General features: G+C 39.9%; 1 protein-coding gene across 26 annotated transcripts in view; it reads left to right on the plus strand.

Annotated features, from left to right (window-relative positions):
• The window catches only part of arvcfb (ARVCF delta catenin family member b), a 188,993-nt gene that overhangs the window by 80,967 nt on the left and 92,012 nt on the right, over positions 1-16,014 (plus strand). For 2 of the 26 annotated variants that reach the window (XM_089130380.1, XM_039658992.2), the window contains exon 1: positions 1,081-1,556. The exons of 23 other annotated variants lie outside the window; for them this stretch is intronic. Coding sequence is in view for 1 of the 3 variants with exons in the window: in XM_039658992.2 (XP_039514926.2) it covers positions 1,536-1,556 (21 nt within the window). In the remaining 2 variants the exon portion in view is untranslated. Of the gene's footprint in view, positions 1-1,080; positions 1,557-2,664; positions 2,688-16,014 lie in introns of those variants that run through there. One more of the 26 variants, XM_039658991.2, reaches the window with a different exon arrangement.

Raw genomic sequence — 16,014 nt, forward strand, 5'->3', positions numbered from 1 at the left:
AGCCCTGCAGTGTCACATGATCCTTAAAAAATCATTCTTGTATGCAAGAAACATTTCCTATTATAATAAATGTTAAAAAAGGTGTGCTACTTAATATGTTTGTGGAAACTCTGAATTTTTAGGATTCTTTGATGAATAGAAAGTTCAGATGCTGAAATAGAAATATTTTGTAACAATCTAAAAATTATTGCTGTCACTTATTTTCAATTTAATGTATTCTTGCTAAATAAAAGTTTAATTTAAAAAAATCTAACTGACCCCAAACACTTGAATAGTATGAAATTAATAAATTGCAAATGCTCCATTTCATTTTAACCCCAGTGTGGGTTAGTAAAGCATGCATAATGTTAATCCTGAACTTTTTTTTTTTGTAACTTCACGAGTTGCACCAATGTACAACAAATAAAAAGTTGTCCCACATCCGACCCACAACCTAAAATGAGTTTGACACCCTCCGTGTAAAGTGCCCATCCCTGAACTCTCCCTCCTTCCGGCTTTGTGTTAAAGCCATTCATAGATGTGGATTAAAATTCTTTCTCACTATCAGTCACTGAATGCAGTCTGAAATCATTCTGCAACCTCTTTCCTTTCCCTTCTCATATTTAGCAGGCTGGAAGGACAAAAGGACAAAAGCAGAGAGAGAAAAGAACAGGCCAAGTGAGAGCGCAAGGGTAAAAAAAGAGGAAAATAACAAAGTTTTGTGAAGCTTTGCCCCCTCTCAGGGCTCATGCTCTTTTGGCATGATGGCTGGGTGGAGTCTTCTCTCTCTCTCTCTCTCCACTTTCCACTCCAGCTGCGTCTGTCTGTCAGCCCCCTCCCCCTCCAATCCGTCTGACCCTTGTCTGCATAGATGCTCGGTGAGGAGAGGGAGAGAATGAGAGTACAAAACTCTACACTGTGAACAGGGCAACTGCCTTCTGGGAAGATTCTATTCACTCAAACGCGCACCCCCCCCCCCCCCCTCTTACCCTGTCCTCTTCGCCCATCCACCCCCCTCTCTCTTAGTCTACCCAGAGGGTTTTGTTCCTGCACCGGGTAACTTTTTTTTCCCTTCCACTTCTCTGTGTGTGAGCTGTTTTGTTTTGGTTCTCTTCAGCCAGATTCCTGAATTTATTGAAGGATTCATTGGACTGTCTAAAGCATCTCTCCTCATTTTGAAATCATTATTCGCCCCAACGTTTGCAGCATCCTCGCTCGCTGACGGTGGAGGCGGGTTTCTTCTGTCCCTGAGAGGATTACGAGCATGTGTTAAAAAGAGCGTGTGTGTGAGAGAAGTAGAGAGAGAGAGAGAGAGAGAGAGAGAGAGAGAGAGAGAGAGGAACACGCAAGAAGACGAGAGACGGAGTATATTCGTGCATGTGACCGTGGGGAAAGGATGGCTCTGTGGCTGTGAGCTGTCTCGGCTCTCACAGGACATACTCGCATAATAAGGAACGAAAGACTGACTTGACTGACTTACAGACAAACTCCACACACAAGAGAATATTGTTCTCGTTGCGTTTCTCCCAGAGGCTTAACCAAACAGGATTTCCGTGATGCCGGCTGAAGTGAAGCAGGTCAGTTTGAGGATTTACTCGCTCTCATTGACTACTTGCTTGTGTTTGTTTTTCAAATTTCTTATGTATCACCCATTTTCTTGCTATTTAATGGTCAGGATTTTGTTGTTCTAGATGTGAAGTTTTTTTTTTTTATCTCACGCTTTGCTATAGAATATCAACACGTCGTATCTTGAATACTGTTGTGGTCACATGCAACGAAATGTCAACATTCAGTATGTCTGTTCACTACAAATCTTTCCAGAGGTTACTCTTTATTCAGATTAGGTTTAACCAAATAAATATGTCTGTCAGTAATATTTCTGTATTATTAAGCAGCATGAGGATGAATCCAACAATTAAGATGAGGTAAACAGGAGGATTCCTACAGGATCTGACAGAGAGAAAATAATCAGATGGATGTTGAACGCAACAAATATGTGCTTAAAGTTCATAAAAAGAAGCTTGGATTGAAGAGTTAGTGCTTTGCTTCCTCTGCTCCCCTTCCTCCCCAGCACTGGACTCATCAGAGGTCACCAACTATTTGTTTTCTTTGTTTTGGAGCTACCGCATTGCCTGGCAAAGCTGTGAGGAGATTAAAGGAATGTGCTTTTTATCGGCATGCAGGGATTTTCTAAAGCTGTGTTCCCAAAAGAGTGCTGTGTCATCCCTAACCGTAAAATGTGTCAGGTTGGACAGCTAGGACATGTAAATAACAAAGGGGGAACGGCTTTGAAAGAAACAGGCAGTCTTTGTGCTCATTTGTGTTCTGAGCTTATTTTTTTTAAGACATCCATTTGGCACCGTTAATTTGTTCACGGCTGTCTCATGGATGATTGCTGTGAGAGAACTCGCACAGGAGAAGCAGCTGTATTTTTCGACATGCTAAGCAAAACAAATTCTGAAGGTGGCGAATTTGTCGTTTCTCCGTCCTTGAACCCCTACCTCCACGGGACGGACATTCCTGCCATTCTTTGGGGTGCGCCCCACGCTGTATCTAACCTCAGAGCATTCCTTAAGACTAGCACCTGCTTTGGTAAGGTCAGACGTGTCACACGAGGGCATTGAGATCAAGGGGCTCTAGTGCATTCTGCTGGAGGATCTGACATGGTTGATGCTGTTGTCTGTCATTTTGGTTGCTGGATAAAGCCTGTAAGTGTGAGGACATAAGTTCACTAAACAGTTGCACCACCTTTTTTGCGTTTAGTGTTACAGCACAAAGGCTCATCTTGTCTAGAAACCATTCACAACCACATATTGACCTCTTGGCTCAACACACTTCAGAGTTGCAGGAATGTTGAGGTATATGGTATATATTAAAAAATATAGTAAAATAGTAAAATTGTATCGTTTGTGTCCGAAGAAATGTTGAACAGTCAAAGTCTACTGCGACCACTAACTTTAGGCTTTTTCTGCGCTTAAGATGGAATCAGATTTTTTGTTTGTTTGTTTTATATGTGATTTGTTTTTATGTGATAGTTATATGTGCCATAGTAACCACACAAACTTCTGTTGATTCGCCAATCGCTATGTGTGAGATTTTACCAGTGGATGTTTCACCATTGATTGTTTTTCATTTGGGTAGTATTTTAAATCTAAACACATACCGCGCAATGGGAAAAACTGAATATGTTGTCTATAATGTCACATTTTTTTCATTTTTGTCCATACAATGAATATCCGTGTGGGTTCAGTGGTTTGAACCCTCTATAGGCTTTCGTTATTCGAAAATATCTTCTAAATTCTTTTAGAGAGGTTGTTTTCACTTCAAGTTATTTGTGGCCAAATCATATTTATATTATATTTACAGTCCCTCTAGGCCAGCAGCTCATAGTTTATGGAGGCACTTCATCTTTGACGCTCTGCAATACATCTTGAGTGTGAAAGCAGACATCATTGAAAGGCATTCATGTTCACACGTGTAAAAGACTTGAGACCATAAGGAACTGCCTGCAATGTCTTTCCCTAACCAACATGCATTGCGGCCATGTTACAGTGACTCCCAATCCAGCGGAGCTTACCATCCTCAACCCTCAATTACTGTGGGGTGAATCAGCCTGCCCGAGTCTGAGTTAAATATAACGCCTGATACTTCAGCGGAGGGAGGCAGTGCCATTACTGCAAAAGAGATTTAGCCTAATCAAAACTGAACCCGCCATCTCTAGACAGAAAAATCATTTCTGTTTCAAAAAAGCCATTTACATTTCATTTAGACTGAGTCTATTGACTTCGACTGCAATTTTACAGTTTGCTTATCCCTGGTGAGTTCCTATTTTAAGTTTTGCTGGTGTTTTCAGAAGTTATTTGACTCTTCTTTTTGGGGTGGGGTGGGGGGATGTATTTTCAGACTTCAGTGAACAGTTTTAACCTCCATTAGCTCTGTGGTTCTTTCTATTCCTCTTCATTCACCTTCCTGTCAGGCCTCTCTTTTGTGAAGCTTTGGCCGTTTACTGTACCGTGGCATGAATCCGTATTTGAAGACATATAGAGCAGAAGAAGCTGATTGTGACTGTGAGTGGTGCGGTAAATGTCATTGACCCAAAAGAGCTCTGGGTAATTGTGCTGGTGCTCATTCAGACTGTCAGGTTTGTGGAGCAGGAGAACATGGTAAAGAGGCTCCAGATGTCTTACCGGAACTGTGCTGCCCAAATCAGGTCATTTCAGAATCTCTGGCATGACAGAACAATGATTTGCTCCACCTCTCGAGACACGAGACCGAGTGGGTGCCAGGGTTTTGAATGAGGTGATGGCTTTAAGATAACAGCCGGGTCCTAAACACTCATCTCAGCTAAGTATCTGATGCCCTTCTGATGCCAAACGGGCGGTTGATTTTGGATTAGCAGCCTAAGCCGCACTTGTGTTGGTTCATGGGTACCTGTGTAATGCTAGACGTGCCGTGAAAGCTTGGCATGCTATCGGGACGTCCATCACATTGCGCTGTTCAGTAACCCATTTGGCATGCTGACTACGTGCCCGATATAGACCGGCCTTACTTGCTTGTGTTTTCTCATGCAGTGCAGAGCAGCACCAGCTGACCCTTCCATAACACCCCTGTCAAACTGCATCTGCTTCTTGGCTGCCCCACTCAGCCTTTTTCAGGCAGACACCCTCTCAGATGGATGTCTGTCCTCACACTCAGTAAGCTGTTTGCAAAAGTGCTAACGGAGAAGATTGTGTCTTAATGAAATGAATATTTGTTAGCATGAAGTGTTTAGCCTCAAGACCCCTTTATGGGCCTATAATATATATTCATTCTTTGTGTCAAAAAGTCCACTGCACCATCACCAACCCCAAAAAGTATTGAGGAATTGCGTATTCATTGTTAGGCCAAAGTAAGATTTATCCAGTAAATTATATCTTATAAAAACAGAAACTTTTTATATATTTTTTTTTAATATTTTATTTTTTATTTATTTAATTAATATTACTATATATACAGATCTAGTAGTACCTTTTTTAAAATATATTGTAAATGTTCCACTTATTTATTATTTTATTTACACACCTTTTTGACACACAATATCTACATTGCTATGATACATTAATATATTTCTCTTTAGTAAATTGGCCGGTAAGAAGATAAAGAAGATTTTTCATGTGCTTATTTTTTTTTACTTTGGAGGTAACTTAGGAATTTAAGGAATTTAAGTTTGAGTTTGAACCTACGTTACCGTAACATCCTGTATAATTAACCACTAAGTAAGTTCTAGATCATTTTCAGCTAGCTTTTTCTCTGCTAAACCATTGCATGGGAACCCAGCCCTCTCGGTCACACATAGAGACACCATTAGGCCTTTACCGTGCCTGTTTACTCAACCCCAGTGTCCTGTTTGTTTGGTAATGTTTCTTTTCCTCGAGCTTGTTAGATGGGCCATCCTCGTTTAGTTCGCTGTTTGTATCTGTGCTTGCAAAGTATAAATGAAGTAGTTTAGATTGGAAGGATAGCCCCACAACAATCCTGTCAAGTAAACAGAGGGCAGAAGGGGAGACGCTCAGGAACCGGAGACTGTGTTTGTGCATGTGTGTCCTGGAGGATAACAGGTGATGACACAGGATTAGCCCTAGACTGCCCACAGATTGCTTGGGTTCTCGTATATCCAGCTCTGCCGTATCTCTTCCTCTCTCAGCACGACTGATAAGTGAACGACTGATAAAGAAATGATCAGGATAGTTTGTGTGCATGTAAAAAAAGAGAACAAGGCTGGTATGTGTGGGCAAGGTCAAAGAGTGCATATATGGGAAAAAGTGCATGTGCAAAGCAATATTTGTGTATGTTTTTCCTTTTTTTATATTAACGGCTGCAATTGGCTGGTGGCCAACCAGTGAGGCCATAGGAAAGAGGGAAAGGTGCATATGTGACACTTTTGTAGGGTCTGCCATGGCAACAGGACTGGATAAAGAGCCCTCTGCCCCTGGATCTCATGATTAATGACATGGCCTGCTGGATGCTGGCGGACAGCATTGTACCACTCTGTGTTTGCTTTTGTTTCATTAGTTCACTGAGAGAATGGCAGTTTTTTCGGCCCTTCAACTGAAATACGCACACACATAATACAGTTCAGCCCGGCTTGGACGGTCATGGCCGCTCGGGAGAGAGCGGATGAAGAATTATCCACTGGAGAAAGTGATAGTGACGTTGACGCTGGAATAGATTTTTGTGTTTTCAGACGTGTAGAAATATTTTTAGCGCACAAATACTATTCAGAAAAGATATGCTGTATGTAAACAGCTTACTGAATGTGCTTTACTGAGAGATCCTCTCACACACTGAAGCTGATGTTGAAACTGCTTCGGATTGATAGACTAACTGTGCTTTAGGAGACATTATACTGCTGTTGGCCGCAAGGATCGATTAAGACCTTCAGTGCAAGTTCAATGCCCCCCCTCTCCCGCCTTACTTTTCCATTACATCCGTTCACACTTGTCCTCAGTCTTCAGGCTACTTTGATGGTTATGTATAGACTGTTTTGCCCCCCTATGATAAGGTAAGAGGCCCTGAGGGAGAGGTCATGTCCCTTAAACTCCGCCTCTGTCCTTCCTTATAGCATCTGCAGTATTGTGCTGTACTAAAACAGACCATGTGTCCTTTAGATGAGAGGCGATTTGTGCCACTTTCTGGTCACATTTGCAGCTTTCTTTAGGAGGTTTATGAAATAACTCTCTATAATGGAAAGGTTTGGTTGGGGGCTTGAGTATTGATCTTAAACACTTGGTAAAGATCTTTTATAATGTATTGTTCCAGGACCAGCTTCAGCCCTGTTCAGTTCTGTTCTTTTTTTATGAGAAATGAGACCATGAAAATATTCTCCGCTCAGTGAAAAAGTGGCTTGCTGGTTCTCCATCACGCCATCTGTCTGTGATGGTCCTGAGGGATTAACGATGTCTTCTGACAGCTCTTTAGCGTGTGCTAGTCTCCACATACAGACATGCCAGATTAGCCCTAACAGTTTGGGGAGGGGTGGCGATTTCCTGGAGGTTTTTCTGTTTGTTCTGGAGTCTCATCTTATCAAGATGAATTCAGAAAGTTTACTGTTCATTTACATTCTCGTTAGCAAAAACACACAAACTGCTCATTTAGAGAAAGAAAAATTCTCATAAATTTGGTATTTTTATTTATTTATGCATATTAATTTTAGTAGTTAAATTATTTCAGTTTGGTTCCTTTTATATTATATTATATATTTTAGGTACATTTTATGGTTGTGTAAGTTAATTTGTCATTACCTAATTATGCAGTAATCTGACAGATTTACCATTTTTTATGTGTGTGTGTGTGTATATAAATATGAATATAATATCTGAATGTTGAGAAAGTGAAAACTTAGGGAGAGAGTGATCAACATTATCATGATTTACTATATTGTTAAACTAAAATAGAGAATTTCAGAGAATTTTTTTTTCTACAATTCACAGAAACAATAGTGCATAACCGGTTTAACAATAATGTTGTCCGAATCGGCAGGGAGAAGCTGTCATATGCTGTTAGCTACATTTGCTCAGTATTGTTTCAGTTCATTCATTTCTGCTGTTGATGTATCAACCGTTTGTTCTCATTAGGGTTCAGAAGGAACAATAGGGCAAGGCACAGCGTTGACACAAAGTTGTTAAATGAACCTTGACTAGATATGCACCACTGAATGATGTTGCCGGGCTAACAGCCGTTTTGCCATTTGTTCGTTCAGTTTCTTTTATTAGCCTTTTCATTACCAATGCTCATTCTTAGTCTAAATGTTAAACTTAAAGGCAGGGTATGTGATTTGTTCCAGAAACATTTTGTGTTATGCTGATTGAAAGTCCCTTCACATCCTGATGGTCTAATGTATTTACGGGTGTAGGACCATAAAATGTTTGTCCAAACATTGCACTCGTTCCTGTCAACATATGTATTTCAATACCTCCGTGCACCCTGCTTGTGCAGGCGTCATCAGCTCATTTCATGCTACGCAGAGTTTGACAGACGTATTTCCATACCACCATTTACAGTTCCTCTTGAACCAAAACAATGAGCTTGTGTGGCATTTAAGCCATAACTACCTTAATTTGGAAGAGATGGAAACCTGTGACGTTATACTCAGAGCGGTTTGTGACTCGAATTTGTGTTTTAATGGCAAAGCTATCAACGGTGAAATTAATCTGCAGCAGTCAAATGGTACAGGTCAGTGCTCTTTGAGTTGTTTATGTTCATTATCATTGTAATGTTATGTGCTTTGAGACATGAGGTAGTTTAACGCAGTCTCTCATGACGCTTTGCTCGTACGCGTGCATGTTTTTGAAGGAGGCTTGGCTTTCGAGAGCGCTCTGAATGGAGGGTGGGATTTTATGCTTTCAAAGCTAGCTTGCTATTGCTAGTCTCTACGAAAATTGCCTACCATACTTTTAAGCTCGGGTTGTACTGTGAATGTGATGATATGTGCTATTATTTAGCCTAGCAGATGATAAAATATGCGAAAAATTAGACAACCGTATAAAGACTTCAGTTCATTTAGTGACCACCCAGAAGGCTCGAGGGACCACCTAGCAATGCCTACTAACTGCCCAGAACTCCCTAGAATCGTGAGGGTGACTTAAGCATAGGCAACCATCATAAATCTACTATTTGAGTTTTTTCTTTTATTTCATCCCTTTTGCATTTGAATTCTTTAGTTTAATTGGCTCCTAAGTACAACATCATGTTTTGCTCTTGTTTATATAAAAAATGAGGAATAATTTCTGCTTCTAGCCATGGACGAAGTTTCACGTTTTGATATGAAACTGAGAAAAAATCTTGATATGAAAGAAGATCAGTGCCATGCATAACAAGCATTCTCTCACCAGGACCAAGCGACCCTTCCACCTCACCATATGAGGTTCGAATTTCTCCTCTTGATTGTTTAGGACCATCAAATGACATTAAGCCCCTTTGATCGCAGAGAGGTATGTTTTGTTTCTCTCTCAGCCTATTGTTTGTGGTAACCCACAGCAAGGCGAGCCAATCCAATCCACTCACTTGGCTGACTAAAATGAAAGGTTGAGAATGTGCTTTGTGTGTACACGTCTAGAGTTTTTGGGGTTGGAGAAGGGCTTGACTAAGGATTTAGTGTGGATTTGTCAAGCACAGAGTTCAAGAGGCAAACAGCAATATTTTTCTTCAAAATGCAGCGTGCGCAAGTTCAAGGCCATGCTGGAGTTCTCAGAGTTTATAAAAAGTACAGTTCAAAGACCTTCAGTTTTTCTCCATCAAGCTGTAGCACAGAAATATTTGATCCCGTAAGAATGCTTTCTGGTTTAAGAGAGAGAGAGAGAGAGAGAGAGAGAGAGAGAGAGAGAGAGAGAGAACTAGAACCAAATTGGTTTGCATTGCTTGTCTTTAAGAGTATAATCCATTCTTCTTCTTCACCTCCACCTTCTGCCTCAACACATATTAAACCCACTGTTCCGTAAGAGGCTGTTTGGATCTAATTGAGGCTATAAACTCTGGTAGCGGTGGTGCAGAGAGACAGCGTGAACGACCTCTTGTGCATGTCGTGCCCTGCATTACTCTCTCTTGGCTTGGTGCCGTGAGTCACAAGAGGTGCTCTTCTATGTTCTTACATCAGTCAAAAGCATAGTATAGAAATACGACTATAAATATATTTTAAATATGTTTTTTAAAATGTAATTCATTCCTAATTTATTTATATGGACACCATTACCACCGTTCTCCAGACAGCAGTATGGTTGATGAGCTTGTGGGGTGTGTGTGAATGAAGATCAACCCCGCCAAATCACGTAGCCTGTCCCTCAGGAAAGGGGCTAGAAGCGATCTTACCATCTTTGTCGCAGGCGGTGAAGAAATCCCTTTGCTGTAAATCTGCCCGTCCATAGCCTGGGTCGCACTTACACAGCAGACCTCTCTGATAGGCAGATTAGTGGAAAAAGTGAGGAAGTAGTTCGCAGATGGCCTCGCCAAGATCAATCAGAGCCAGCTCCCCGGCAAGTATTAAGTATAGTGCTGCCAGTTCATACTGTACCCAAGGGTGATGTGACCTCTGAAGATGAGCAAAGTTCCCTCCTCGGTGGCAAACAAGATGGATGGGCTAGCAAACTCATTCATCGGGAAGTAGCTGGGTCTACCAAGATGCCTATCAGAGGTAGACCTCTTCGGCAGAAAGACACTACAGCTGCCACTGCGAAAAGCGAGAAGGCTCGGATGGTGCTGGAGCTGAGGGAATCCACTGTCCAACTGGTGAGAGCAGCTGGCCCTAAGATACAAACAGAGAGGAAGTGGAAAGTCCAGGAAGAGGTTGACATGGCAATTAGCAGGCTGAAATAGTCGGGAGAGTCCAGGAGGGTCGAGCAGAACTTGGGAGGAGTGAGACTCCCCTATTCTGGTCAAAGGCCTCCAAGGAAGAGCGGAGAGCCATGGTGGTGCCAGAAGTGACCGAGCAGGAGCGCCTTAACATCAAGAGTTTTTAAGGCATCTAGCCTCTCTCAGAGCTGGCAGGGAGGCTAGATGTCATGAGAAGGTGCCACAGACAGTCATTTGACATGGTCTGATCTGTGGAAGATCCCCCAAGCCAAGCTCAGCTTCCTGATTTGATCCACCTATGACACCCTACCTTGTCCCAGAAACCTCCACCAGTGGTTCAGCACCGAAGAACGTTGCCCCCTTTGCAGTACCAGCAATGCAAGCCTCCAATACATCCTGTTGGGCTGCAAGACAGCATTGACCCAAGGCTAGCCGAGGTGACAGACTCATGTAGACAGGAGGCTAATAGTAGACCTTCAGTGCCAACGAGAAGTCCCATCCTGTTTGCATTACTGTCCCGTGGAAGGAGGGAATGGAAGCTGCCAACGAGCGGATGCGTGCCAATTATGCAGACTTGGTAGGAGACTCCAGAGAGGCTGGCTGGAAAGCCACCATGTTTCCCGTCGAAGTGGGATGCCGGGGCTTTGTTGGGTCCTCAACGGTTCACCTGCTCTGCGAAATGGGATGTACAGAATCATGGTGTCTAAAAGCTTTTAAAAAACTGGCAGAGGAGGCAGAGAGGGGCAGCTTTTGGCTGTGGCTATGGAGGGGATAGGGGATGGGGGCAAAGTAACACCTAGGGGGTCAGCAGGTGGTCCCTGCCATCGTTCTGCCACCAGGAGATGTACTGGGGTTAAAGGAACGAAACATCCATGACTGGTGGACTGGTGTTTTTTTGAAATGTACAACTTTTGTAATATTATATAGGCCTATGTCGTAGTAAGTGTATTGTGTTTCAAAGCTTTAATCAAAGTAGGAAATGGAACATCCCTTGAATACTGTCTGTTTTTTCATCATACTTGCTTTGGTCTGCTCAGTCCACTTCTGTGACAAAAGAGCACACTATTCAAGTACATATATTGATTCAAAAAGTAGAAGTCCATTTTGAAGTTTGCAAATCCATTTTCTTGTTTGTTTGTATATCTGTATTAACATATATTATTCATGTTATCATCACCTATACATAAAGGACATATCATTTCTTTGATTAGGCTAAAGAGAGAGGAACCTCTTTGGAGCAGCCAGAATAAATGTAAAGCTAATGAGAATGAATAATGGATGCAGTTGAAGAGGGCAGAGTAATGTGCGTACTGCAAACACCTCTATGCTGAGGAACAGACAGTCCCAGCAGGCTTACGTTTTCCCACTGGAGGTCTGTGCTAAATGATTACAGCAGTCAGAAAGTGTCTTCTGATTGGTGCACTGTTGTTCTTGGGTGCTTGGGAGATTTGCATTGCATTCTAATCTGAGGCTAATAGTCATGTTGTGGTATAATTATACTGACCCACCTGGTGGAACAAATGCATTAATCTGTGATGATCATGCCACTGTATTTCTGTTCATTTAGTTTGCTTGATAATTGTACTCACAAGGTCTATCAGTGTTGTAAATCACACGCTAATGGTTTATTATCATTTTTAATTAGATGTTTTTTTATTAGATAGTTAAATTATGATATATTCCTTTTGCCATTTTGGTTAGTATTTTTGCAATGGTGCTTGTCAACATTTACTTTCCAGTTTTTACATTGTGTCAGTTGTGTGTGTTGTGGTTAACGACCTGGACTGTCTGACCTCTTCAGAGTCAATCTGTGACCTTTCACCATAAGCAAAGCATACAGCTCAAGTTTCTCCAGAGGGTCTGGCCCTGTAAGAATAGTGCTGCAGTATTCGGACAAAACATTTTCTTGATGTACTTCCTACATTTTTAAGTTAATATTTCAACAATTCAGCGACACATTGCATGTTCACAGTTGTCTGATATCAATTAATGGTCACATAAAAAAGTATTTTTTTATTATTATTTTTTTATTTGTATAAATATGGTTTTGTTGTTTTTATTTAAAAAAGATTTTATTTTAAAATGTTTTTATTTTATTTTTTATTTTATCTTTTGTTTATTATATTTAATATTACAGTTTCATTAACGTACAACCACCCCTGCAGTTTTTTAAAAAAAGACAAAAAAAAAAAGTCAAAAAATTCTTTGCTGAATGAACTGTATCATTATAGAACTACTTTGTGTCACTTAAGGTTGGTGAAGCTTCATTACTGACTGGTTGTTCAATGTTCATACTGCAGAGTTACAGACACATTGTATTTTTAAATGTTACTTTAAATGTTACCAAAACAGTCCTGTTATTTTTTTCCATCTTATTATTCAGAAGAGTTTTTAAAAGCTGGAGTCATTAATAAAAAATGAGTGATGTAATGATGTAATAAACACACTCATACTCTGCAGATGTGTAGTGCTATACCAGCATATCGATGCCTGTGTGTGTGAGATGAAGTGGATCCACAACAATATTGCCTCTTGCCTGTGTTCAGTTGTTCTCATTGTTATAGGATAACATGCAATCTCCCCCAAGGTAATCTAACCTGCAATCAATGAGTATCACATTCATATTCAGTTTTCAGAGAACTTTATCTGCCCTGTTTTTTAGTTTCTGGCATATTTCATTGATTTGAAATATTCAGAAGCCGGCAGATACATTAATGATATGGCTTCAAAAAGTGTGAGGAGTTTACATCTCCTCTAAACGATTGATTATTCAGTGATTAACACATATGACTTGGCAAATGTAGAATGCCCTTTGCTATCGAAGCAGATATGAAACACTTTTCCACCTGAGTTGCTTTTTATTACTGCACGTTAATGATTTGGAAAATACCCGTTTTACTAACAGGATGTAGAATATCAGACTGTGTAATGCGAAGACATGTAGAATGAGGTTTGAATTGATTTTCCTTTGTGAGCTGTGTTATACTATATGCTGTAGTGGAAGAGCCCGTGGTGGAGTCATGAATGAAGGATCCAGTTTCTGAAGTAGATGAGGGCTATTTATAGAAAAATCCTGTGGGGTGTTTTCCGCTGTTTGCGTTGTGCTAGACATTTGAGGCGATTAAAATTCATCCATCTGAAAAACAGATAATGGCTGCTCACTACTCTCTTCTCCACTTGTCTGTCAGAGCTTATGGCTAAGACAAGGAGTTACATTTGATTTCAGCATCGCTACCAAACTTGCAGTGTTCAAATGATCCAGACAGGTTCACTGATGCAAGGCTTTTCCAGCAGCATCTCTCAAACAGATCACACGGGTTAGACAGTTCTCCAGCGACAGGAAAGATCCCTTTCATGCTTTCTGAGCCTTGAAGATGGATCCAGACTCCATAACTCCTTTTGATTTTCATCAATGGTTTGATGAATAGGCTTTATGTGTTTCTATTCCTTTAAAAAGGGGATTTTATGTTGGGAAATTTGCAGGGTTTAGCCTCAAAAAATAGGCAATACTCTTTACTTTACTTTAAAACACTGGTTGGTATAGCTGATGTAAGGTGATATTAAGAGGGAGATTGTTTTATTATATGTATTTATTTTAATAAGTATTGCATGAAAACTAGGGCTTAAAGGGTTGCAGAATTTTTTTATTTTTGTTAAGATTTCAAGTTGGTTTTTAGTTTATCATTGAAATCCATTATTTTTATTTTCATATTTTATTTTATTTATTATATTTCATGTATTTTTCTATTTCATTATTTATTTTTATCCACTATAAAATGGTGGACAAATTTGCCATTAGATTTAACCTGATCTTTGTTGTGGTGTTTGTTGAAGCTTTGGTATACAGTAGGGTTGCCGCGGTGAGGAAAATTTCCCACCGGTTAATCGACGTGTGACAACACCGGTAATCCCGGTGTCACCGTGGAGGGCAGGGCGGGGGGGTTAAATAGCTTTTAAATGCGTGCGCGTTATACTTTCACTTTCGAAATAAGCGTCAATTGCTTGAATGGACAAAAAAAACAACTCGCTGATAATAAAACTTTTATTTGTAGACTTTTATTAGCATAACGAACGAATAAAAATAACCCCATGCATAGGCTGAAAAAAGTGAAAATCGGCAAAATGTGGGCCCAAACAAATAAGAACCATAAAACGTTTATTAACGAATAAGAAAATAAAATAGGCCTAAATAAATTACACAAAGTTTAAATGAGATAAAACCAATTAAAAAGAGACGAATATAAAATAAAAACTTCAAAACGGACCTTAGCCTACATAAATGACATACTTTCACTTTCGAAATAAGCGTCAATTGCAATTCAGCGTCAATTGCTGGAATGGACAAAAAAAAAAAAAAAAAAAAACTCGCTGACAATAAACTTTTATTTAGACAGCACTTTTATTAGAATAATAAACGAATAAAATATAGACAGAACTTTTATTAGCATAACGAACGAATAAAAATAAAGTGAAAATCGGCAAACTGTGGGCCCAAAAAAAATAATAAAACGTTTATTAACGAATAAGAAAACAAAATAGGCCTAAATAAATTAAACAAAGTTTAAATAAGATAAAACCAAATAAAAAGAGACGAATATAAAATAAAAACTTTAAAAAGGACTACATAAATGACAGCACTCTAAAAAAAAAGTAAAACACTATAAATTGGCATTTATTAACATTAATATATATTGGCCAAAATATTGCCAAACAGGCGCTTTTGCATTGCGTTTTGACACCAAATCTTCCGCCATTATCTTGCTTTTCTGTAATTTGACTCGTTCTCGTCTCCACACGTGCTAAATGGAATCCTGATGCTTGCTGATCTGTGACGTGACGGCACGCGTTGCGCAGTTCATTTTTAATTATAATGCTCTCTTCAGAACTAAATAATTGAAAATTATTATTTTTAATTAATTCAAATAAATATTTTAGCAAAAACGAATACTTTAAAAAAAAAAAAGTCAAGACATCGCGGTGTCACGGTGGGAAAGTGATGTCACCGGTGATGGGGCTTAAAACCGGTAACACCGTCAACACCGTCTATCGCGGCAAGCCTAGTATACAGTAGTTTTGATCTAAGGATCTGAATAATTCAGATAAAGAAAGATTAAGGAAGTTAACCTTTTTGAGAGACCTGAACCATTTTAATGTAGGACCTGATAGAGGAACTAATGATATTTCTGAACTGGAATGCCTCCGAATAGATCTTTGGGCACATGAAAGCTTGGCCTTTAAAAAACACCTTTACTTCACAACCCAGGAAAACAATGATTTCCTACCTTTTTTTGCAACCTTGTTTTTGAGACCTGAGTCATTTTAATATATGAACTGACAGAGGAACTTATGATATTCCTGTACCAGAATGCTTCAAAATAGATCTTAGTTCTTACGTGTTCCCCAGTGTTATTTTAATGCACTATAAAAAAAGTCCTTCTTTATGCAAACTAATAAGTGTTAGAGCACAAGGTAACTACCTATTTCCTAGTTTAATCCATGTCTGTGCCATTGATGTATGTTTAACTGAAAATAGACAGTTTGTCCTTTATCTCACAGAGACAGGTACTCCAGTCTCTTGGCATGGCATGTTAAGCCCTTTCAGACCGAATAGAGGCAGACACCTTGTAGCCATATGGAGCAGGAATGCCACTGAAGAGCCTCTTAATCTTCTCAACATGGATTGAATTTGAGGGCCTTGTTTTCAGGCACAAA

Source organism: Pimephales promelas, chromosome 4 (assembly GCF_988280905.1).
Source record: "Pimephales promelas chromosome 4, fPimPro1.hap1.1, whole genome shotgun sequence".
Classification (NCBI taxonomy): domain Eukaryota; kingdom Metazoa; phylum Chordata; class Actinopteri; order Cypriniformes; family Leuciscidae; genus Pimephales; species Pimephales promelas.